The 24866-nt window shown below is 39.4% G+C and overlaps 1 protein-coding gene across 1 annotated transcript; it reads right to left on the minus strand.

Annotated features, from left to right (window-relative positions):
* Positions 1–9487: 9487 nt before the first annotated feature.
* Positions 9488–23879, minus strand: NMUR2 (neuromedin U receptor 2). The gene is made up of 4 exons (XM_029215594.1): positions 23034–23879; positions 16330–16414; positions 13944–14069; positions 9488–10560 (listed from the first exon to the last, which is right to left on the minus strand). The coding sequence occupies exons 1-4, from the start codon at positions 23748–23750 to the stop codon at positions 10265–10267; spliced, it is 1224 nt and encodes a 407-aa protein (XP_029071427.1). The 5' UTR covers positions 23751–23879; the 3' UTR covers positions 9488–10264.
* Between the last annotated feature and the right edge of the window lie 987 nt (positions 23880–24866).

A 24866-nucleotide genomic window follows, 5' to 3' on the forward strand; every position in this document is an offset into this window, starting at 1 on the left:
ATTTCTATAAAAATAATATGCCCACTTGGGGGTAGTAAAGTATTTTTTCAGTGTCTCCAGGGAGTTTTCAGCATTTTTCTCTGTGAATACATGAGTACACATGTGAGTGAAAATAGTACCAACTAGATGTTGTGTTATTTCTTGTATTTTGTAAGTGACAGTTTCTTCTAGTGCATAAACACAATAGGAATTATGAGCAACCACAGATTTCATTTCCCTTTTTTCTTCTTGTAATGCCCAAAGATTTAAAAACATACAAATTAAAACTTTTATCAGCAACATATATGCCCAGAAGCTGAATGATATTTGAGTTAATTCTATAATGGTAGTTTCATTATATTCAATTAAATTCAATTCAGTGAGATAGTCCTGAGATGGTTTGAAAATTCCTGAGTTGTAAAGATATGCCAACACTTGAATTATTCTCCTCCTTTTAAACTATTTCAGGATTTTTATGTTTTTTACCATAACATAAATTACTACAAAACTTGGTGGCTTAAAATAATGAATCTTTATTAGTTCACAGTTTCTGTGGGTCAGGAATCTTGGTGCAGTTTAGCTGGGCACCCCTGGCTCAGGATTTCTCGGGAGACTGCAATCAAGGTGTCCACAGTCCTGAGGTCATTTCAGGACTTGCCTAGGAGAGAATCTGCTTCTAAGCTCACTGGCAGCTGGCTCCTCCAGAGAAAGCTAGCTAAGAGAGAGGGAGAGGGAGAACATGCCAGGAGAGAAGCCAGAGTCTTTCTGTAACCTAATCTTGGAAGTGATACTCTGTCATTTTCTGTTAGTTAGAAGCTAGTCTCACCCACACTCAAGGGGAGGCGATTGCATAGGACATGAGTTCCAAGGAATGGGGATCATCGCAGGGGGCCATTTTACAGGCTGCCCAACTCTAGACAGATTTTACAACTCTATGATTTTAAATCATTGCTCTTTTGAAAAATTACTAAAACAGCATTCAGTGCTTAATCAGATTTCCTTTTTTTTTTTCTTTTTTTTTTTTTTTTTTGCGGCACGCGGGCCTCTCACCGTTGTGGCCTCTCCCATGGCGGAGCACAGGCTCTGGACACGCAGGCTCAGCGGCCATGGCTTACGGGCCCAGCCGCTCCGCGGCATGTGGGATCTTCCCGGACTGGGGCACGAACCCGTGTCCCCTGCATCGGCAGGCGGACTCTCAACCACTGCGCCACCACGGAAGCCCCAGATTTCTGTTTTTATGGCAGAGTAACCAGAACCTGTCTTGCCCTGGTGTCAGTAAACAGGGATTCTGGTCCTTCCTCTGTGCCAGTCAGCTGCAGCATCTCAGGCACTTAAGTCATGAATTTTGGTTTCCTTGTCAACAAAGAGAGGCAACTTGATTATGCTCTTTTTTTAAAAAATTAATTTTTATTTTATATTAGAGTATAGTTGATTTACAATGTTGTGTTAGTTTCAGGTGTACAGCAAAGTGATTCAGTTTTATACATATACATATATCCATTGTTTTTCAGATTCTTTTCCCACATAGGTTATTATAGAATATTGAGTAGAGTTCCCTGTGCTATGCAGTAGGTCCTTGTTGATCATCTATTTTATATATAGTAGTGTGTATATGTTAATCCCAAATTGGGAATTTGGGATTATACTCTTGAAGATCCATTCTAGTTTGGGTATTCTTTTCCAGCAAACAAAATTCTGTTCTAACGGGGTCCAACTCTCTTTCCTTTAGGCAAGAGTGTCTCAGCCTCAGCACTGTTGACATTTGGGGCTAATAATTCTTTGTTGTTGTTGGAGGGGGAAGCTGTCTTGGACATTGTAGGATAGTGAACAGCATCCTTGACCTCTACTCACTAGATGTCAGGATCAGCCCCCTCTTTGTGACAATAAAAATGTCTCCAGACTTTGAGGACCACAGATATAGGCAGAGCTATAATTAATCTAGCATACAAAAATGATTTCCTTTTCTGTAATATTTTGATTTCTTTTTCATTAAGAAAAAAGTCTATAAATTAATTAATACACAAGAGTTAATAACTTATAAGTATTTGCAGTTTAAAAGGGAAGGGATCTTTTGAGGCAGAAATTCAAGGCCTAGAGATGAGAAGCTGTTTTTAGTGACACTGTCAGGGAGTGGGGTGGAGGTGGGACACTATTCATACTAACCATAAAAAATACTTATCCCACTGAAAAAAAGGAAACTACTAGAGAATAATTTCCAGGCTCCACGGAAATGGTTGTGTGAAAGTCCACATTAGTCCTGTGATGGTTAATTTTATGTGTCAACATGACTGGATTAAGGGGGTGTGTCCAAACATTTGGTCAAACTGTATTCTGGGTGTTTCTATGAGGATGTTTCTGAATGAGATTAACATTTGAATCTATTTGAATTAGCAGACTGAGTAAAGCAAATGGCTCTCTGTAATGTGAGTGGGCCTCATCCGTCAATTGAAGACCTGAATAGAACAAAAAGGCTGAGTAAGAGGGAACATTGCTGGCTTGACTGATTGAGCTGTCCTTGGGCTAGAAATTATACCATGGACCTGCCTCTCCGGGTTCTCAGGCTTTCAGACCCAGACTCTGTGATTACACAACCAGCTCTTCTGGGTCTCCAGCTTGTTTACTACAGATCCTGGGTCTTCTCAGTCTACATAATCACATGAACTAATACCTTATGATAAATCTCTTTCTGTCTCTCTCAAGAAGATGGATAGAAGAATTTCACAGAAGTCACAACTTTTCTGAGCATCACATTCCAGGGCCCAGCACTACGTAACACTTGGCCAAACTTTCATCAGGCGCTTTTGAACCCTCTTTTGCATGAGGTCTCTCCTTGGCCCCCATCTTTGTCTGAGTCTAGTTGTAGCAAAGAATCTTGCTAAGTCAGTTTATAGATCATCCTTCTTACCACTGATATCCAATCAAACTCTTTTCCTCTATCCTTTATCTTCCCCTTCCCTCCCCTTGATACCTAACCATGTTTCTCTTAGCAATTTTTTTTTTTTTTTTTTTTGCGGTACGCGGGCCTCTCCCTGTTGTGGCCTCTCCCGTTGCGGAGCACAGGCTCTGGACGCGCAGGCTCAGCGGCCATGGCTCACGGGCCCAGCCGCTCTGTGGCATGTGGGATCTTCCCGGACCGGGGCACGAACCCATGTCCCCTGCATCGGCAGGTGGACTCCCAACCACTACGCCACCAGGGAAGCCCTCTCTTAGCAATTTTATATCCACTTCCTCACCCTGGTCTTTGTCCATAAATCCTCACGTGGTCCTCTTGTATTTGAGTTCAGTCTTTCCCCTCCACTGCAATAGCCTCTATCCCTTATTACAATAGTCTTGAAAGTCTTTCTTGCCATTTTTAACAAGTGTCTGGTGGAATATTTATTTCATTTTATACCACAATGCAATGACAGCTCCAGTAAATAAAAATCACAGGGGACAGATTTAACCTAGATTCTTAGACATTTCTTCAGTTTGAGTCAAAGTGTGATTTAGATTCTTCTTCCTTTTTTTTTTTAAGTCTTAGCATGAACCATGTAACAGTTACCTAGCCATGTTTTTCTTTTGTTTTTTTTTTTTACCTAGCCATGTTTTAAAGCTACAAGCTGCTGTCAAGAATTGGTCTGTATGTAGGGAATACAAACTAATTTTATAGCTAATCAAATAGATATAAACCTATTGATGAAATCCTCTTTAATGGGATCCAAAGACCAATATTATAAGTTTAAGAATTATGCTGTTTTTAGATGATGCTTTATTTTCTGAATTATTCAGGCTGTGGGTTCTTCCTGTTCATTCAAATGTAGTGAGATATGGGAGGAGTCATGGACTAGAGTGAGGGAAAATCAGTCCTGATATCAGCCCTGTCACTCACTGTTTTATCTCAGACAAGCCACCTTTCTTTTTCTTGCTTTAGGCAGGTGGTATAGATTTGTAGCTCAGAGCTGGAGGTCTAGACCTAGAACTGAGTTAAACCTCATCTTCAACAATTATTAGTTGTGTGACCCTGGGCAAGTCACTTAACTTCTCTGTTTCAATGTGTTTTTCGTTTATTCATCTCTTAGGATTGTTGGCAAGGTTAAGTCGGATAATAAATATAAAGCTCTTAGTACAATAGCTGGAAAAGTCTCAATAAGTATTATGGATATATGAAAGAAATGTTGGGTTAGATGATCTCGAAGCCTCCATGTTCTAAATTTTTATAAATTTCATAAGTTATACAGGAGTTTAAAGCAGGCTACATGTTTCCATTCAGTCAGGGGTGGAGCTGAGGATATATAATGAAAAATGAATATAAATTTCCTTTCAGTCAGTAACTTTGAATAACCATAGATTCAGTAGGTTGAGGATAAGGACTTATTTGTTATTCATTCCTTGTGTTTTTATATCTAGCTCAGTATCTGCCCCTTGATATGTATTTAGTATTTCCTGGGGTGGGGCACTGTATAGAGTACAGATGTACAGCAGTTAATAAGTTTCCAGGTCAGTCTTCCTGCCTTTGACTCCTGGCCCTTCCACTTGTTTGTTTGTATGAATGGCAGCTCAGTTATCTTTGTCAAGCCTCAGTTATCTCATGTGTCAAATGGGGATTGTTATAAGATTTACTTGATGCAGATGTCAAGCACATGGCCTAGTATCTGTCTCCTAGTAAGTGTTCAATAAAATAGCCATATATGATGTAAATTCGATATTGAGGATCGGGGATACAGCTAAATATCCTTTTCTACATGTACCAGAAATAGTGTAACAGTTAATACCCAGTGGCTTGTCTCCTTGGTATTCATCTCTGAGCTTGGTGTTTATGCTAGAACTATGACATTAGTTGGAGCCTTAACCCTGTCTTCTAATTCTGAAAGCCAAAAATCAGACATTTAATTCCCTAGATGAAGACAGGCTGAAGGTCTTCAGAAACAATTACTATGCATGGCCATCCTTAGCAGCCTGGGTACCTGTGGTTTTGCCGACTGCCCTGTCATAATATTGATTAATCTTTCATATAACACAGAAACAGTCTTTAATACATACTTGTGCCTTCATTATTAATGAAATCTTAGTAGTTGGTGATGACGTTTTGGGCAGTTTATCTGGCGGAAATGTCTACAAAAAGAACACCTGACACATTTCTTGGTGTAGAGCTCCTTTAAATCATCTTACATTTGAATGCTGCCAAATAGAGTAAGCTTCTAAAAAGTGTAAACAAAATGAAATGGTTTTAAAAAACATATATCTTCATGAAACACATGTTCCCATTCCTATGTATCATTTTCCCACTCTCATTACAGCACTTCCTAGGTGCCAGACACTGTCCTAAGAGTGTTACAAATCATATATTAACTTATTTAATCCTTATGTCACCACTCTGATATAGATGCTGTCATTATGTCCATTTTACGGACAGGGAAACTGGGCCACAGAGAGATTAGGTAACCTGCCCGAGGTCACACAACTAACCATCTTACAGCCAGGATTCGAATGCAGGCATCTGGCTCCAGTACTCATGCTCTTGACTTCTGTGTTTGCTCTCCCATCTGTATTAGTGATTTAGTGGGAAGTCAATGAAGAGGTAATATTTGGGGATGACATTAAACTGAGAAGCTTTTTCAGTGATGTTGATGAAATAGAGTCCCATGTGGAATCAGTGTAGTGAAATGGGGGAGCTCAGGCATTGGAGTCAGATAGTTCTGGGTTCATACTCACTGTACTGCTTACTAGATGTGTGTCCTTAGTCCCAACATTTTGCTCCCTCTGGTAGTGTTCTACCTCCCACCCTTGGTGGGGCGAGGACCTCATGGCGATTGGAGTGTACTGCTGGGCCCCCTAACTTTGGGATTGGCCATGTGACTTGCTTGCCATGAGAAGCACATACTCCAGGTGGCCACTGGGTCCCCATCAGTGCCCCAGCCTCAGTTGGAGTGGAGCCAGCCCAGCTACCCTGCAGATATATGAGTGAGGTGTAAACACTTACTGTTGTGTGTCTCACTCAGACTTTGTGCTTGCTTGTCTATTTTCCCAAGCATAAAGTGAGGCTAAGTCTTATGTTGTCAACCGTAAAGGGGGAATAATAGCAATACCTTCCTGTTAGTGAAGCTGTGAGAACTTACTGAGCTAAGAGTACAAATGAATGTTATGAAGTAAAACATTTCAGTTCCTATTGTTAAAGAATTGGTAATTAAGTTAGGATCAGTATTAAAATTTTCAGTGTTTATGGAGGGAAGCATGAAATTATGATATTCCTTCTGTTGATATATTTAAATAAGCAAGGTTTACCCAAGCCTTATTAAGACATATTTTCAAAATATCTTTTTACTAACAAAACATTCTTATCATGCATTAACGTGGGCTTCTTAACATAAAAGTAATTTCATGTTTTTGAAATTAATGAAGTGCTTTTCTTTCTGAATTTTTTTTTTTTAAACCAGCTCAGTCTAACCATTCTAGCCTTCTAAATTCACAGTGTATATATATTTTCACAGTGTGTATATTTCATGGGCAATAGTATAATTTGAGTATATGCAACAATTTCTAGGCTGTGTTAGGGTAGTTAAAACTTTCGAATGTTGACATTACCTAGAAAATATTTCCAAAGTATAACATATATGTATATCTAATGTAGAGTTTAAATGTGATGTAATGATTTAAAGGGATGAAAAAAAGGGGAGGAATAGATTGTTTAGATGAACTGAACCTTCACTTGGCTTGCATAAACCTGGACAAGCTTCAGCTTCCTTACAATGTTTATATAGTACCTTTCCACATACTTAAAAAATGAGGTCTCCAGCCAAGTAGAGAGAATGTGGAAATTTTGCATCTTTTTACAGTGAACCCTTTGGGATATTTAAAAACAGATGTATAGGGAAGAAAAGTAGATCTGTTGCTATTTTCTGTGCTAATATTAATGGACAGCATCCAAGGGTAATTCTTCCACTCTAGGTTACTTGTGAAATGCTGAAGAGGCTTTCATGTCATAATTAGTATGCTTTAGCTTATTTTATCTCTTACCTCTTTGGTCAAAATCTGGTCCATTGACTTTTTTTCAATGAGTTAACTGCAGCTTTAAGTGGTCTGTAATTATAATGGTGCTATAGGGGATTTAATCTACAAACAAATCACATATATTCCAGCAGGATGGCAGATTGCCAGCATATTGATAGATAGTCATGTGCTGATAAGCCAGCTCTGTGATGGGCAGTGTTTACCAATTTCTATGGTGTAAATGTTTCCACTGAGGCTGATTTCAAGCTACCAATCATTTGACAACAGCCCTTCAAAATTCCTAAATATGTAATAATAAACTTTTGCAAGCCAGTCCAAGCCAGCATACCACTAAACAGTTAGTTCTTATACATACTGCACTATTATGTAGAATAATGATGCTTTTTAATTATCCTGCAGTGCCTTCATTCAACTATAACTCATACATTAAGAGAGTGTCTTTATGTAAGACTGTTAAGGGCCCTTTAGAATATGATTATAATAATTTAAGTCATAGACTACTTAGAGGTGCTAATCAAAGCTATAAACCTTCTCTAAAAAAAAAAGTACACACTAAGAATTATGAATATGATTTCAGGGGATTCTTCTACCTCTGATACTTGTCCATGGGTCTCAGATTAATAATCTCTGCTATCTCTTTGGGCCAAACTATTTTGGCAAGCCACATTGTGAATTTCATTGCTTCAGTTCACTAAGTTTGTGAATGACTAGAGAGCTCAAAATCACCATTGCGTTGCAGAAAAGTTAAATTACCAATACTTTATTAATCATGTTTACTATCTGGCCTCTTCTGTCATTATTCTAAAATTCAGTGATCACAGGGAATTCAAGAGGAGATGATGTGGTCCATTACTGAGTTCAACTGAGTAACATTGAACAATTTAGTTTTAGTTTCTCCCTTTATTCTACTAATTTTGTGTGAACTATTATATAAGCTAACTCTAGGACTTGTGATATTTCAATCTTCATTTTTTAAATACAAGCTTCCTATATGTACATATGTGTATGTGTATGTATGTCTATATAGACAAAATTAACACTTTTTTCTCCCTTTTCTAGTGCTAGGCTTAATTAAACCTATTGCCCTCTGACTTGGTCAAACACCTTTTTTACATAGTCCCGTAGTACTTGTATGTGGATTTTGTGGCACACTTCACAATTAGATTTAAACAATTAATTTTGTAATGATTTTCAAAAATAATCATTTCTTCTATTATACATATAATTTAAAGGCCAGGTGATGCCACATGCACATTACCTAATGGGTTCTGAAAATTTGTTGAATGAAAGAATTAATGATAATATTTTGGATAGAAATGTTTAAGAGAGAAAAGATAAACAAGGAGAAAAAAAGAGACCAAAGTTTTAATGAAGCAACCAAATTACTAGCTTCAGTTTTAGTGTTGTTTCATTCTGTCCATCCAGCCACAACAGCAATATTTTTAGCCCTGGTCATTTGGAGTTGACGTTGATGAGAATAATCATACTAGACATTCAATAGGCAAGAAGGAAACTCATTTCTCCTCCATTTTTGAGGGTTTTGTTTTGTTGAGTCTTTTCAACTTAATTCTTAAATGACCAGAGAATTTCTGCTCACCAACATAAACCATCACTAAGAATTCAGATTCCTTAAAGTTGGCTTATAATTAGCTAAGCGATTTAAAAAATATATTGAATCACTTTGAAGATGACTGTTCAGTTAGGAAATGATGTCAGAGACCACTATTCTCATTTTTTAGTAGAATGGTTCTTTCAACTTGGGGAGAATTCAGAGACTAAAAGCTAGAGTTTGCATGTTTCAGCATCAGTAAAGCCTGGGGCTGAGAAGAGCCTTCTCACGTGGTAAGCACAGCAGGCATGCCGTTATAATCATGGCTCATTAAACGGCCAACTGAAAGTCAGATGACCCTGTCAGAAACAGAATCTTAGTCTTTCAGCTCTTTAACACGGTTTCATTTGGAGCTGTTTATTTGGCTCAGTACATTGGAATGTGAGACAACTCGTCACATATTTATTGAACATCTACCATTGTGATCGATATATTGTCAGGATTCCAGTAACAGCAGAAAGGAACACAGGCTACTTCATGCCTTTGACAAATTTACATTCTGGCAAAGCAAGAATATAAATCATGGAAATACAGAGCAGTGTGAAGAAAGAGCTTAAGAGACATGAACTGATAGAAAAGTCAGATAGTCACTTCTATTTGAATAAATCAAGCATGGTTTCATGGAAGAGGTACCACTTTGAGCTGGCCATTGAAGAATGGGTAGGATCTCATCAGACGGAGAATGGAAATATAGAAGGCATTCTAGAAACATATATATGCAGCTGGGGAAACTAGGGTGTGTTTTCATAAGAGCAAGTAATTCAATTTGAGTAGAAATATATAGTATTTGTGATGATACAATGGAAGGTGAGTCTGGAAGGTAGATTTTGCCCATATTATGTGAGTGACAGTGTTATAGAGGTAATGAAGGATTGAGTAGGGGGAAGTCATGGGTTTGAGACCAGTAGTCACCATTTGACTTGTCTCTGTTCTGAGACAGTAGACGTACCTCTGTCTGCTTATGGCGTAAGTTATTAGAAATCCAAGTCTAGACCAAATTATGAAACAACTAAGTTTATGTTTGGTATGGTTTGATTCTTTGGACCTTCCACCATAGCCTTCTCCCTCTTCCCATTCTTCTCTAAGTGGAACTTGTATCTAATTCCACCCCTGGTGAGGAATGTCTGGTAATGACTTGGGGATTGGAACAGGTGGGAATAATAGTTCTGAGGAGCATTCCTGTGTTATCAGGAGGACTCTTAAAGTCAAAGGCTTCAGGACTCCAAGGAATCACATTATAATGGCACAATATGAGGCAGTAGGGTAAATAGCTTGCTATGGAAGAACTGGCGTGGACCCCTCAAATCATATAAACAGCTTCTCCATGTCTCCCTCTGTGTCTCACAGAAACCACTGGTTGTAAGAAAGACAGCCTGATTCAGAGTGTGAATAACAGGACAAACCATTCCCAATAGTGGAAATGGCTCAAAGCATAGGTGCCATGCTTTGCTAGTCATGTTCTTTTCATGAACTAATAAAGGGGCATGAAGCAGTTAAGATAGTGGAAAGCTAACTAAAAATCAGGAGGTTCTGGGTTTTAGATTTAAGTAGCAATTTTCACATTTGTTAAAAAAAAAAAGCTAGAATTGGATATATAAGTTCTAAGGGTCATTTTACCTCCTTAATATCATATAGGAAGGCGTAAATTATGGGATGTCCCTCCCTCTAGTGTGGAGCCATAGAGGAATGTCAGCTCTTTGAGAGTTCCTTTCTTAGTGCCTGTCCAGTACAGAGGGCTGTGGGGAAATGAGAGCTGCAGATGGACAGCTGACAAGGGAACTGGGGACCCACATCTTCGGTCAGCTCCACAAGGTGACATTCTGTCAGGAAGATGTTCTGCTGCACAGATGGCCCCTGTGGGTGGTTCTGGGAGTGCCGCTGTTTGCAGGAAGGAGTGATCACATTCCGGAATGCTGCTCGGAAGCGGCGAGAGAGTAGGTTGTAGATAATGGGGTTGACAGCTGAGCTCAGGTAGAAGAGGACACCTGGAATGCAGGGAATTAGGAGACATGCCAAGGAGAAATTGGGGGAGAGGTATGACAGGGGGAAGCATAAATGTTTAACAAAGGTCTTGAATCCCTTTGATTGCCTCGTTTGGAAGTGATAATATACATAAGACTCTAATTGAGAATACAAAATGCTCTGAACAGATCTACCACCTGTGTACTTAGGAATCAAACCCAGAAAGATTAAAGAGTCTTGGAAAAATTGAGGCTGGCATGGGATCTCTCTGAGATGTTTGGCAACTTCCTTTGATCCCCACTTTTTTAATCAAGGAACATGTTCCCATAGCATTAACGAGAGATGCTTAAGTATCAGAGGAAAGAGAGATTTTTTTTTATCTCATTGGAGTTTTGCTTAAATCTATAATTTGAAACTGCAAGTAATGGAGGAATAGTAAATCAGTCAAGGCATAGTCTCTGCTGAGACTTCTTAAAATGCTAAATATCTCTTCAAAGAAGTATTCCCCAATGTCTTTTCCCTACCTAGCCTTTCCCCTTGATGGTTCTTCCCACCTTATTTCCAACCTTATTGAATATTTGTATTTTTCCATTTGTTTTCTCCACCAAATGTCTTGCACACTGCCATTTTCTTGGTTGGTATTCACTTTTCCTTTATTACCATATCCTATTCTATTTTCGCAAGGCCCAAGGGGAGCCTAAGGTTGAGAATCAGAGGACTTAGTTTCTGATCTTGGCCTTTGCTTATTCTGTGAGCCTGGACAGAACTGGCACTTCAATTTCTTTTTCTCTGTAAAATGGGAATGATAATACCTTTTTAACTCACCTCCCTGGATTATTGTGAGGATTAAATTGAGTTACTGTCTACAGAAGGGCTGAGAATAAGAATATAAAACAAGTGATAGGTGCTGTCCTCAACACATTCATTGTTGTCCTCATTTATATAGTTCAGGACATTCAGAGTGCCATATGCCCTGTGGACAGAACTGGGCAGGGAGGAGTGTAGGACGGTAATATTTCTATAGACTGTTAATTTGTTCAATAAAGAAATACTGGGATTCCCTGGTGGCACAGTGGTTGAGAGTCTGCCTGCCGATGCAGGGGACACGGGTTCGTGCCCCGGTCCGGGAAGATCCCACATGCCGCGGAGCGGCTGGGCCCGTGAGCCATGGCCGCTGAGCCTGCGCGTCTGGAGCCTGTGCTCCGCAACGGGAGAGGCCACAACAGTGAGAGGCCCGCATACCGCAAAAAAAAAATAAATAATAAATAAATAAACACTGATTGAACTCATTATACGACTTTGAGGCACATTGGAAGGTAGTGGATTTAGACTTTGTTCTCCAAGGACTTGGAATAGTATTGCAGAACAAGATTTATGCCTAATTTCAGTAATTAACAAAAGGATGGTACCAAACAGTATCCGTTAAGAAAAGAGCAAAATATGTGACACCAACAGTCATGCTGTGGAAATTCACATGATGGCATAAACACGAGAACTCTAATGGTCATGACAAATTTAGTGGGGGTGATTGGACTCTAGCGAGACCATGAAATGGGTAGGAGATATTGGGGAAGAGAGGAGAGAGTGCTGCAAGTAGAAGGCTTAGCGTGCACCCGTGTGCTAGAGAAAGGTTATTGTGCAAGAATAATGCAGAATGTGCAGAAATCCCTAATTCACCAGTTTGACAAGCATTCGATACGTGGTTTATGAATGAAAATGCTATAACTTGAGGGTCAAAAGGCAAGTTGGGGCCATTTCTGGGGTAGCATTTAAGAGGTTTAGACATCATCTGGTTGGCAAGGTGGGGAAGGGAGAAATTACATCTTAACAGGAAAATGTTATTGTAAATGAACAACTTGGGAATCTTAAAATGGTTGTCTTGATGCCTCTGGAGAAGTGTAGATCAAGCCTCATGTGATCTTGTGTGTTTTCCAGTTTTTTTAAAGAATAATTTATTTTATTTAAAAAAATTTTTATTAGAGTTGATTTACAATGTTGTGTTAGTTTCAGGTGTGCAACAAAGTGAATGAGTTATACATATACATATATCCACTCTAGTATTGAGTAGAATTCCTTGTGCTCTACAGTAGGTCCTTATTTGTTATCTATTTTATATATAGTAGTGTATATATTATTTAAACACTCCCATTTTCTAAGACTAACCACAAAGATCAGAGCCATAAACATTTTTGATTTTTTGTCCAGAATAATAAATAGTTTAACATGGAGGAAAGTCCTAATGTCCAGGTATAAACTGTACACAAGCCCTGCTGAGTACAAAAAAGATGGTTGTAGAAAATAGATAATATATATGGTATTCAGTATACATATGAATGCTATTGTTTTTGTTCTGTGCACATCTGGAGCTTAACTCGCATAAATTGATCTTATCTTTCTTCCTTAATGATGTCTTTGATAAAGAGCCCATAGGACCGTCCGGTGACTAGCAGAGGTAGAGGGATAGAAGTGGTGTGACCCTAAGACTAACAGTTACACTGACTGGGAAAGAAAGACTCAGGTGGCCATTCTTTGCTCCATTTTAGAGGAAAGAACCCTGAACTTGAAGTTAGGTGACTCAGGCTTGAACCTTGTTTTTACCATTTGCCAACTGAGTGTCTTTGGACAAGTCATTTCTTCTTTGTAGAACTGTTTTTTAACCATAAAATGTTGATGATAATATCTACTTTACAAACTTGTGATGGTTGTAGAAGATAGGCTATAGCATTTTACAGCTTAAAAAGTTCTTCAATAGCTATTATTTTATTTGCTTCTTACCATCAGCCTGTGTTGTATATAGAGCAGGCATTATTGCCACCTTACAGTTGAGGAAACTTTGGCAAGAAGGAATCCATATTCTGCGTATCACTCAGAATATAAATGGTGGTATTGAGATGCAAATCCAGGTCCTCTGATTTAGTAACCTTTCAACCACTCTCTCATATTCTATGGTGTCCTTAACAAGCAGCATTAAAGTAGCCTAAAAGCAGACCTTGAGGCCCCATGAATACCCTTTGGCTGGCTTTCATGAGGGTCTAACACTTGCTGAAGACAATACAGGATTTCAGGGACATGAATGTTTAATAAATAAGAACCAATTAAATCATATGGCCATTGAAAGAGAACCAAAGGAATCATTCCTTTGACCATTTTCCTGCTGTAATCATCAAGCTTAGAGTTGAGGTCTTTCATAAAGTAGTGTCTCAAATAGTAATATGGTATATTTCTTTTGAACCTGTAACATACCTAATCAATACATAAATAAAATAAAAATCAAGTGTCTTCGTTACAGTATGGCAGATCCCCATGATAAGTTGGTATATACAGATAGAACCTACTGCTCTAAGCAAGATGAAGAAGCTGCAGTTACCTGGACACCTGTGATACACCCAAACGAGCTAAATTTTACCTGATACCACATGGATGAGATTGAACACAGCAGCCAGGGATTCAGTCCACTCCTCCACAAAGCTGAAGAAGAGCCGATCAATGTGGAATGGGGCCCAACAGATAGCAAACACTAAGACCAAGACAACTGGAAAAGGATGATGAAGGGGAGAGTAAAAGGCAGTCAAAGCAAGAATAGGTATACAGTGCCCACACTGAGTTCATCCATTCCTTCTAGCATTTCCCTTCCATCTTTGTTAAGTTATAATTGCTAAAGGCCAACTAGATCCTAAAGGGACTCTACATAGAATATGTAAACATAAGAATGAATTTTATAGGATTGAGAATCAGTTTTCCATATGGTTGTAAAAGATTTCTTGTGTAATGTAAGTTTCCTTCAGGATATTTAGAATAGTATTGAATGTATTCAAAGTTCTGAAAACATTCTATTGTGGAAAATAAATTATGTTGCAGGTAGACTGTTGGAATCACGTAAACTGGATTTATAAGTAAAATGATTGTGTTCAAGCAATTTGGTGTTCTTTAAAGTTATAGATTAATAACAAACTATGAAGTATAGTATGAATTTATCTTGTTTTTCTAGTAAAAAATTAGAAGTTTCTATGATTTTAATCATTTAAAATTCTGTAAGGCGTCGGGGGAAAGAGAAAGGTCGAACAACCATGAGCATAATACAAGCATTTTAAGATTGGGATGGGGGTGTGTCTGTTATATTATAAATTGCTAGAGCACAGAATTCCTTCCACTTCCTTTATGTTTGTTTTTACATCTATTTTGAAATGATTACAGATTTACAGGAAGTTGCACCTTCCAGTTTCTTATTTTCAGCTCCCAAGACAGAGATTGGTGCTACCATAGTTTCTCTAAGGGGCATTTATTCTCCAGAAAAATAAACATGTATGTTTTCTTCTCTCCTGAAGTTGTAAAATACTTTCCTTTCCTTTCCTTTCCTTTCCTTTCCTTTCCTTTCCTTTCCTTTCCTTTCCTTTCCTTTCCTTTCCTTTCCTTTCGAGGCTTGAGATTTACCTCAGAATAATCTACTAGGGGCTAAAGGAGAGATAGGGATATAGAGGAAACAAGATGAGCTATGAGCTGATAACTTTTAAAGCGGGTGATGGGTATTTTGGTGTTCATTTTACAATTCTCTGTACTCAAGAGCACACTTGATGTTTTCCATAGTAAATAGTACATATGTTTCCTGTTGGCATTAAAATACTCAGAGTAAGTTGTCTGCCTGCATGATGTGGTTTCAGGAATACCTGGAAGATTCTTCTGAATTTACCTCCCAAGAAAAAGTCCCTAATCTGCTTACTACTGCCTACAATTCCCTCTAGTTAAAAATTTAATTCGTGTTATAATTAAACCCTCTGCCCCCAAAGGCAAATAGTTCACAGTGTATTTTATCATTGTGACTTTAATGTGAGTACACTTCAAGTCCTTTTGTGAGAGATTATGATCAGAGAGAAATGGGGAGAAATATTGAAGACACTAGATTTCTTAGTAGGGAAAGTCAGGTGCTAACAGGGGCTAAAAAATTTCAAGAAGGTGATTAGTAGAGTTGAAAAGACATACAGTGACCTCACAGGTTTTTGGGTTTTTTTTTTTTTTGGTTCATAGACATCACGTAGTTACAGTGCGTGTTTCATATGCATATTCGCCTGGAGGATTTGTTTCTTCAAAATTTCACTCTGTGACTTGGAAAGTATATTATAAACCTCCTTTCTCTAATTGATTGGTATCTCATTAGACCAGTTGGATCATATATTTTTATAACATTCTTTTGGGAGAGTGTGGATCAGTGCCTGGATGTGTTTTAAAATATCTTATCTATGTAAAAGAGTGTACCGTTTATATAAAATCATACAATGTCATAAGAGGAATGACTACTTAGAAGGGTTCTTAGCCAGATGTCCTTATTCTGGAAGTAAAAGATCCCATGGAGTCCACTCTTGGGTACCAGGGGGCTCAGGAGCCCCCTGAAATGGATTGTAAAACATTTGATGTATGTTCGTTCGTACACTTCCTGAGTGGAGAATTCACTGTTTCCACGATATTTTTAAAGAAACCCATAACACAAAATCGGTAAGAACCACCTGCTCATTTTAGGGGGAAAAAGAGATACTTAAAGGCTCTTAGAGTGGATATGATTTACCAAGCATTGAACAGAGTGTATTACAATGGTTGCAATTTAGCGTGTTATTCTGAGGTTTAAGAACCGAAATAGAACAAAATAGACAGGTCCTAGATGCTTGAGTAAGCCACGGAAGATCAGAACATGACACTACGTTTCAGGAGAATTTTGATCCAGATCCCAGCAGCACTTGATCAATACCGAATATAACTCCTTTGCTTTAACAAACAAGCAAAATACAAAATGGAGGACTCACACAGCATTTTAGTGACTGATTTTCTGGATGGTCTTTGAATATTTGCAGTTACTTCATCTGCTTCAAGGGGTTGGTCTTTCTTCAGCTGCAAGAGAAATGCAAAGAGATATAAAGAAAGGGAAACATTTTTTCCTCCCATTAAGAGCTGAGAAGTGTGACTCTAACACTCATTTTGCAGACAAAAAACTGGACTTAAAGAAATGTAAGAATTTGTTAACATGTAAGAATATGTTTAACCCTAAGTTGGAGGTGGAGTTGGATCAAGGTCACCTAACTCAACTGGATAGATGGTTGTGGCCAAGTTCCAGGCAACCATTCATCCTGTGCTACTCTGTAGAACCCTAGTTTTGTAGCATATTAATAGATATTCCTTGAAAAATAAGAAATTCTGAAGTTAAAAAATGTTAGATAGGCTTTTTCATTCATCCATTCATTTATTCAATAATTATTAGACATCTATTAGAGTGACATCCCTCTGCCATGTGGTGGGTAGGCAGTAGAAAACAAAAACAGGTATTATTTCTGCTTCATGAAGTTTATAGTCTTTATTTGGGGTCTTCTCAGAGCCTTAAAGTGCTAATGGACGTTACACATTTCCATGGGGGACAGTGTATCACCTTTCCTCCACCCCTACCTTGCACATCCCACATCTCCCACCCTCAAAGGGGATAGTGCTTCTTTGACTAAACAATACCCTTCCCAACCCATTTCAGTGGAACACCTGGTACCATCTTGAGAAGCACAGTTTGGGAAACTCTGCTTTACAAATATTACCCATAAGGGTATATGTGTTTCTGAGTTTAGATGTTAAAATATACTCCTCCTTGTTGGAAGATATGGTGATCCTTAAAGTAGCATCTGAAAATTTCAAATATTAACATTTCCTGTACATGCAATCTCTCTTGCCCAGTTCAAGTTCCACCTACTTGTGGCCACTGTAGCCCATTGTCCTCTCCTTTCTCTGAACTCACATACCACTGAAGATCTACATCATTCATCTAGCTGTGAATTTTTTCTCTTTAATTAATATGTTTCTAATTTGTGGTGATAGTCAGCCAGATAAAAAAAGCTTTAAGGTCTCATGATAAACTACCATCATATATCTAGAAGATAATATAGTATTTATTTGCTGATTGGTTCTCCAGCATTTATTCTCCTCTTCTCTTACCAATCGTGCCCTGATTTCCCTAGTGGATTTACTCCTTCTCCATTTCATAGTCATTAATTTGGGTGGGAATGATCCCATCTCCAGATACAGGTTTAGGTCCTAGATAACTTAGCTGCTATCCTTCAGTCACAGTGATTGGATAATTGAGACCAATGAGATTTCAGATATTTGCTTATACGTTTAGGAATGAAAGTGTCATTTCTCTTTTATTGGAACTACCAGAGGGAGCTTTTTGTTTTTTTCCTCACCATAAGGAATGTGCTTAGAGCCACCAGTGGGCTGCTATGCAGATTTGGAGGTTGAAACCAATACCATAGAAAGAAGAGCAAAGAAACAGAAATAAAGTTAGGTCCTTGATGACATTGCGTGTCTTGCTGGATTAATCTTCCCCAAGAGCCACCTCTCCCTCTGGATTTTTCAGGGCTATGCTCTCTTTCATATTTTGTCAGATTGAGTTGGAGTTCCCTCATTAGCAATGTAGAAAGTCTTGACAAACTAAGGCCATCAGTGGAAGGAAAATTCAACCTGTTTTATATAGTCTCAGGGTAGATTAGGATCAATTTATTGAATTATAGGGAGACATATTTCAATTCAATATAGAGAAGAAATTAGTGCGGTTATGCGCAACAGTGGAACAGAATGCTCTAAGACGCAGTGAGCTTCCTGGGCTAGATGGCATTTTTACAGAATATTTAATTAATTTATTTTTAATAAATTTATTTATTTATTTTATTCTTTTTGGCTGCATTGGGTCTTCATTGTTGCATGTAGGCTTTCTCTAGTTGTGGCGAGCGGGGGCTACTCTTTGTTGCAGTGCCCGGGCTTCTCATTGCGGTGGCTTCTCTTGTTGTGGAGCACGGGCTCTAGGTGTGCGGGCTTCAGTAGTTGTGGCGCACGTGCTCAGTGGTTATGGCTCGCGGGCTTACGTGCTCCACGGCATGTGGAATCTTCCCAGACCAGGGCTCGAACCCGTGTCCCCTGCATTGGCAGGTGGATTCTTAACCACTGCGCCACCAGGGAAGTCCCTATAGAATATTTTAGAGAAGGTATTTAAAATTAAATAAGACTTGGAAGAAAAGATCATTAATAGTTGCCTCCAAAGTTCAACAAATCAATATCCTGTCTCTAACAAACATGTAAGCTCCTAGAAGTCAGGTTGCTTTCAGCATTGCACTGCCCTGAAGTATCCACGTGGATGATTAACAAAACTGGCCGTCTGTCTCTTGGATATATTGGTGTTCTCTACATATACCTGTGTCTTCAGAAAGTGAGGGATTAAAGTTCTGTGAGATGTGACCCTTCGGAGTCACCTAGAACTTGAACGAAATAGGGGAAAATATTGTGCAGTTATTAGGAATAAATGGGAGAGAACTAAAGGTGATGTTATTAATATAATAGTAAAACAAAATAATGCAGGTATAGTTCTTAACTCAATGGCTGGCACATGATACTCAGTAAGTTATAGATTGTGATTCTGGGAGTTCCCTGGTTGCCTAGTGGTTAGAATTCTGGGCTTTCACTGCCATGGCCCGGGTTCATTCCCTGGGTGGGGGACTGAGATCCTGCAAGCTGCACAGCATGGCCAAAAAAAAAAAAAAAGTTTCATATATTGTGGTTCTGATTATTGTCCTGGGTTTACTTGAAAGGCATTTGTATGAAATATTTATTTGTAACTGTAGGCCCACTCATGTGTATTACTGAGTCCCTTCTAGAAATTCTCCTTCTCATGGTACCATTCACCACAAGCTGAACTCGTGCTAATGCAGAGAAGCATCCAGATACACTGAGAAGAAAACCACTGGTGTTGAAGGTTAGAGCAATGCATCAAACTGCACATCTTCCTAACTCATCTTCAATTATGTTCTAATGATTTCATACCATTTAAAAAATGTTGTCCTTATTACAAGATAGTTACTCCATTATTTGATTCCAGTCCATAGTCAAGAACAAAGAAAGATTTTTAAGATCTGTTAGTCACTTCTTCGGTGGGTCTAACAATTCTCACTGGGAATTTCTCCACCCCAGGGGAAAATTTCCTTAAATCAAACAGCAAGCAAATGGTGCACACAGTCTTTTTATGAAGAGGCTTCTTGTACAGCTCAGTTTGCACTGAAAAGAAAAATTATGTGTCTATTAATCATCACATTTCAGCTTCCTTAGGTTACAGTGACACAACTAGCCAACTAGAAGAAGAGTCAGAAACAGAATATTTATGCATATTATACATTGTTCCAGCAGAATTTGAAGGGGTTGACATAGTAGAATAGAATCCAGTTTGTCTAGCCAATATTAAATGCTGCTTTATTTCTTGTTGAATAATTTCATTTCCCTTCAGATGTTTGGTAGAGTAGATATTTGTCCATTAATTATTCTCACCCACCCCTAAACACTTTAAAAGTCAACTTACAAAAATAGGAGAGGAAAATTGTCATCACTCTATAGGAAGTTCAAAACCCTTCCTACCTCACTCCTTTTAGTTATTTTTATGTAAGATAAAAGGTGAAGGGGAGATGTGAGGTTGATTATCATTCAGATTGATGTATAATCCTGATCAGTTGTTTATACTGCTTAAAATCATTTCACCAGCTGTTCATTTATGTAGATTGTGATTCATTTATATAGCTTTAGGATGCCAAGATATAATCATAGCTTTTGTGTAAATATCTCTATAATCTGAACAAAATCTGTTTATTTAAAAAAAAACCGGTCCAACCCTGTTTGTCCTGGCTGAATTCTGCTACAATTCATAATCCATCCTCTTTGGCTCAAGCTTTAATGCTGCATGTGGGAGATACAAGGACTAGGTGAGAGCTTCCCAGGTGGGAAGGAACTTGCCCTGGGATTGCCTGTTTCCCAACTCCATTATGTTCGAACCCTGGAGAGCAGCTCGGTGGACGCTTGTGTCCTGTAACGATGAAGCAGCTCTGATTGCTCAGCTGTGAACATACGTATTGCTCCCCTCCTTCTTCCCTGGTCCTGGGATTACATCGGTCTTGGTTTTCTGCCTTCTGAAGGCAATGGGGCCCACAGTCAATCGTAACTTTCGACTTGCCATGAGAATCAGTACTCCTCAGAATTGACTGAATCTCTTCAAAAATCTTTTAGATCAAAAAGTCTTTTTGAGACAGTGTTTCCAAGTCTCCCATTTTGAAGGTAGAGAAGCTGAAGTCCAGAGATAAAGGAAATAATTTAGCCTCATTCACTCATTCATTGAGCTTACAGTCTAGTTGGAGAGGAAGAAATTAAGGAACCCACAAATATAGAATTATAAATTGTGATAAATGCAATGATGGGAAATTGCTAAGAATCATGAGCACCTAGAGAGGGACCAGGTAGTTAGGGAATCAGGGAGAGCTTCCTGGAGGAAGTGTGAATGAAGTATGATTTAAAGGATCAGTGGGAGTTAGAAAGGCAAAAACAATTGTGGTAGTAGACAGAAGGAACATTCCTGGCAAAAACAGAGCAAAAGGTACAAAGGTCTTGAGACCAATGCCACAGACTAAGGCCTACTTCTGATTCCCAGTCTAGAGGTCTTTAAATTAAATGTTACTATAGAAGTGACATTCTAAGCAATAGTTCCTTTCCTGGTGTCCTCTGGGTAACACCTCATCCTTCCTGAGAATAGGATGCTGTAAGTTGCACTACACACACAAAGCAAACTAGGGTGGTTTCTAAGCCGTTGTCTGAGCTGTCACTTAGCTCCCGATACAAGGTAGCTGTAGATTCATGACAACCAAACAAAGTGACACTTAAATTAATTGCTTGGGGGGGAAACGTGTTTCCTATTCACAGTTAAGTATTTCCTCTAAATTGATCCAAGGCAAGTGATTGTTTGCTGTTTGAAGAGATGGTATTGATAAATTTGGGATGGATATCTCTCATAGGGCTCTCATAGGAATCATGCAGAAGTCCTTTCCGCCACAGTTGGATACAGAGGGCTTTCTAAAGACATGATGACTGTGAACTAGTCTGGGTTGACACTTGTCTCTGGGAATCATAGGGTCCAGCCCTCCCGGAGACTGGCATAACTCTGCCTGATTAGATTTACTCCTGTGTCCAGACATCTGTTGTACTTAAAATCTATTCTTTCTCCTTAGACGTTGCCACTCTGCTTAGGCACAGTATTTATTTGAAAGGACCATCTGTGGAACACTCATTTCTGACACACACCTTTCTCAGAGATGCGCTGAGATGGGAGTATATTAATTATCACATAATACGTGGTATCAGAGCCATCTTGGTACGTATGATGTGAATGTGATGTCTGCTTTGTTTTACTTTCATTTATAATGCACATTGCTCCCACTCACAGATTTTCCTTTCCTTTTTTTTTTTAAGGAATCACAGGCTGTTAGAGCTATCAGGAGACTTAGATATGATCTGATGTAACCTTTTCATTTTATAAATGTAAAACCTAACTCCAGGAAAGAATTAAGGGGCTTTGCCTAAAGGCATATTATATGTGAGCTTCAGACCTGGGAGTCTAAGTGGTCTCATGACTATTTCCTACACAACCTACCTATTAAATGGGTATAAAACTGTCACAGTTAGATTTCATCTCTATGAATTTGGCTGCAGAATATACCAGGAAAGGAATCATACAGACTCACTCCTAACTTCATCAAAAGCAAAACAAAACAACAGTTTCAGACAATTCAGATCCAGGAAAAAAGAAAAGGAAAGAAAGAAGAAAGGAAAGAAGGAAGGAAGGAAGGAAGGAAGGAAGAAAGAAAGGGAAAGAAAGAAATTGGTTTACCGTGATGAGCACAGGAGAGAAAGCTCTAATTATAAAATGTTGCAAACTAAGTAATAATATTCTGTTAATTCCAGCTATCTGTTATTCACACTGTCTTCTAATCTATTTTATGTACTCTGTTTAATTCCTCGTCCCTCAATCTCCACCTGTTGAAAAGAAGTCCAGGTTGATCTCACTTAGGCCATATTTTTGCATTTTAATCTGATATTTCAACCAAAGGATCAAAGCAACCACAAAGAAGGGTCTGACTTTAAAACTATATTTGTCTTGGAATATAAAATAGGCAGGGATAGTTTATTTTATACTCAGACCAAGTTGGTGCAGAGGAAAATTTCAATGCAGGCAAAGCAGGTGAGGGCAGGAAAGAGACAGCAGGCTGTGAAACAGTCTCTCCATGGGCAGCTACCTTGTGCTATTTAAAATGAGGCTCAACCTCAGACCTACTGAGTCAGATTTTCCTGGAGGGAGCGACCTGCCCATGGGTACCCATAGCGAGGTTTCCAGGTGATTTGTAGGAACACCTAGGTTTGAGAACCACAGGTGTAGAGGGAAGAACAATGGAAGGTGAGTTAACAGAAATGATTTATAGTTGTGGTTACTGTTTGTCCAATTTGAATCCAGTCCTTTAACTTCCAGGTTTCCCCTCTGAGCTCATCCTGTTTTTCTCTATGCTCCCTTCCGATTCTGAACTTCTCCAGTTCTAAATGTTTCTCCGAACTTTGAGTAAGAGAAAAAAGAAGGGATGCTGCCATAACGGTTGCAGCCAGCTTGGATACTCACTTTGAGCCCCATGAGGTAGTAGAGGACACTGATGACCGTCATGGGGAGGATGTAGAAGAGGAAGGAGGTGACCTGGATAATGAAACTGTAGATCCACATGGGCTTAATGATCGTACAGGTGGCAGAGCCCGGGACGAAGGACCCATTGGGGAAGTAGCGGAGCTCAATGCCATGGATGCTGGTGTTGGGCAGAGAGAAGAGAACAGAGAAGCCCCAGACGAGGCCGAGGATTCGGAGGGCCCGCCGCCGGGTGCTCTCCAGCTTGGCGCAGAACGGGTGGAGGATGGCCACGTATCGCTCCACGCTGACCGCGGTGATGCTGAGGACGGAGGCGAAGCATACCGTCTCAAAGAGGGCCGTCTTGAAGTAGCAGCCCACGGGCCCAAAAAGGAAGGGGTAGTTGCGCCACATCTCATAGACTTCCAGGGGCATCCCGAGAAGCAGGACCAGGAGGTCGGAGACAGCCAAGCTGAAGAGGTAGTAATTGGTGGGTGTCTTCATAGTCTGGTGCCGAAGAATCACCAGGCACACCAGGAGATTGCCAGCGACCCCCACCACAAAAATCAGAGTATACACCACAGACACCGGCAGGAAGAGGTGGCTGCGTGGAGGCCCGCAGAGCAAAGCTAGGTAGTCATCAGTGTTGTTCAGGTATTTCTTGAATGGATCTTCCAGTTCCTTTTGGTAGATCCAGGAATCATTCTCATGTTTTTCCATCACTGCCGTTAAAATCCAAGACCTGAGCCTCCTCTGGAATGATCCTCTGTCTCAAGCTGAGCCAGAAAAGAAAGAGAAAGCAGGCAGGAAAGCACAGGCTCAGTGAAGGAGGCCGGGAGAGGGCTAGTGCTTTAGCAACGTTGGGCTGCTCAGACCTCAGATCCCTTCTGAAGAGCCCCCCGAGACAGAAGCCCCGCCCCTCTGCGGGCTGTGGGCCAATGTGTGTGTCAGACGCTCAGTAAGAGGACAGCTGGGTGGGGCGTGCTAGCTTCCTGTGCAGGAAGCAGGAGACGACGGGGAGACGTTTCTCTGAATTGACAGGAGCTGGGAAAGCAGAGCTGTCACAGACGGTGACACTAAGTTAAATAAGGTGTTGGCACTCGGAGCTGTGCATTTTGCAAAGTTTTGGGAATCTGGGTGGAAATACAAATTTAGGTCGCAAGGTCATGGGTAGAAGAGTACAAATCTCCATTGATCCTTGTCACCTGTACAGCATAACAAAAATGGGAGATCAATAGATTTCTCAAGTTATCTTGTTCCATTGGCAATTCAGGGCTCCCTGGGGAAAGTGTGATCAATATGCCTTTTTGGTTTTGATTGTGTCCACGATAGAATCCAACACCTGCATGTCATCTCGCCCTGCCTGCTGCCTGACACTTCAATCTCTTTAGACAGTACCTTGCTGTTGCAAAAGTCAGTAGGATTTAGAATCAGGAACATCTGTAGAAACGCTGTAAGACTTTGGGAAAGTTACTCCAACTCTCAGAGCCACATTTCCTTATCTGTAAATTGGAGATTCATTCATTCTGTTTTATTCAACAAATACTTCTTGAGGATTTACTGTGTACCAGGTAGTGTTCTAGGCTTTGTAGAAACATCAGTGAACAAGCAAGACAAAATCTCTGCCTACATGGAACTTTTCTTATAATAGGGAATTCTGAAAATGTACAAGCAAACTAATGAATTAATATAATTTCAGATCATAGTTTTTGCTGTAAAGAAAAAGAAGGATAAGGGACCTACAAACATAAGACTGGAGGCATTCTTTTATCAAGAATGGTCAAAGAAAATTTATCTCAGGAGATGTCATTTGGGCTGAGTTCTGTCAGATGAAAA

This window comes from Monodon monoceros, unplaced genomic scaffold, assembly GCF_005190385.1.
Source record: "Monodon monoceros isolate NGI ecotype Baffin Bay Population unplaced genomic scaffold, NGI_Narwhal_1 Super_Scaffold_12, whole genome shotgun sequence".
NCBI lineage: Eukaryota > Metazoa > Chordata > Mammalia > Artiodactyla > Monodontidae > Monodon > Monodon monoceros.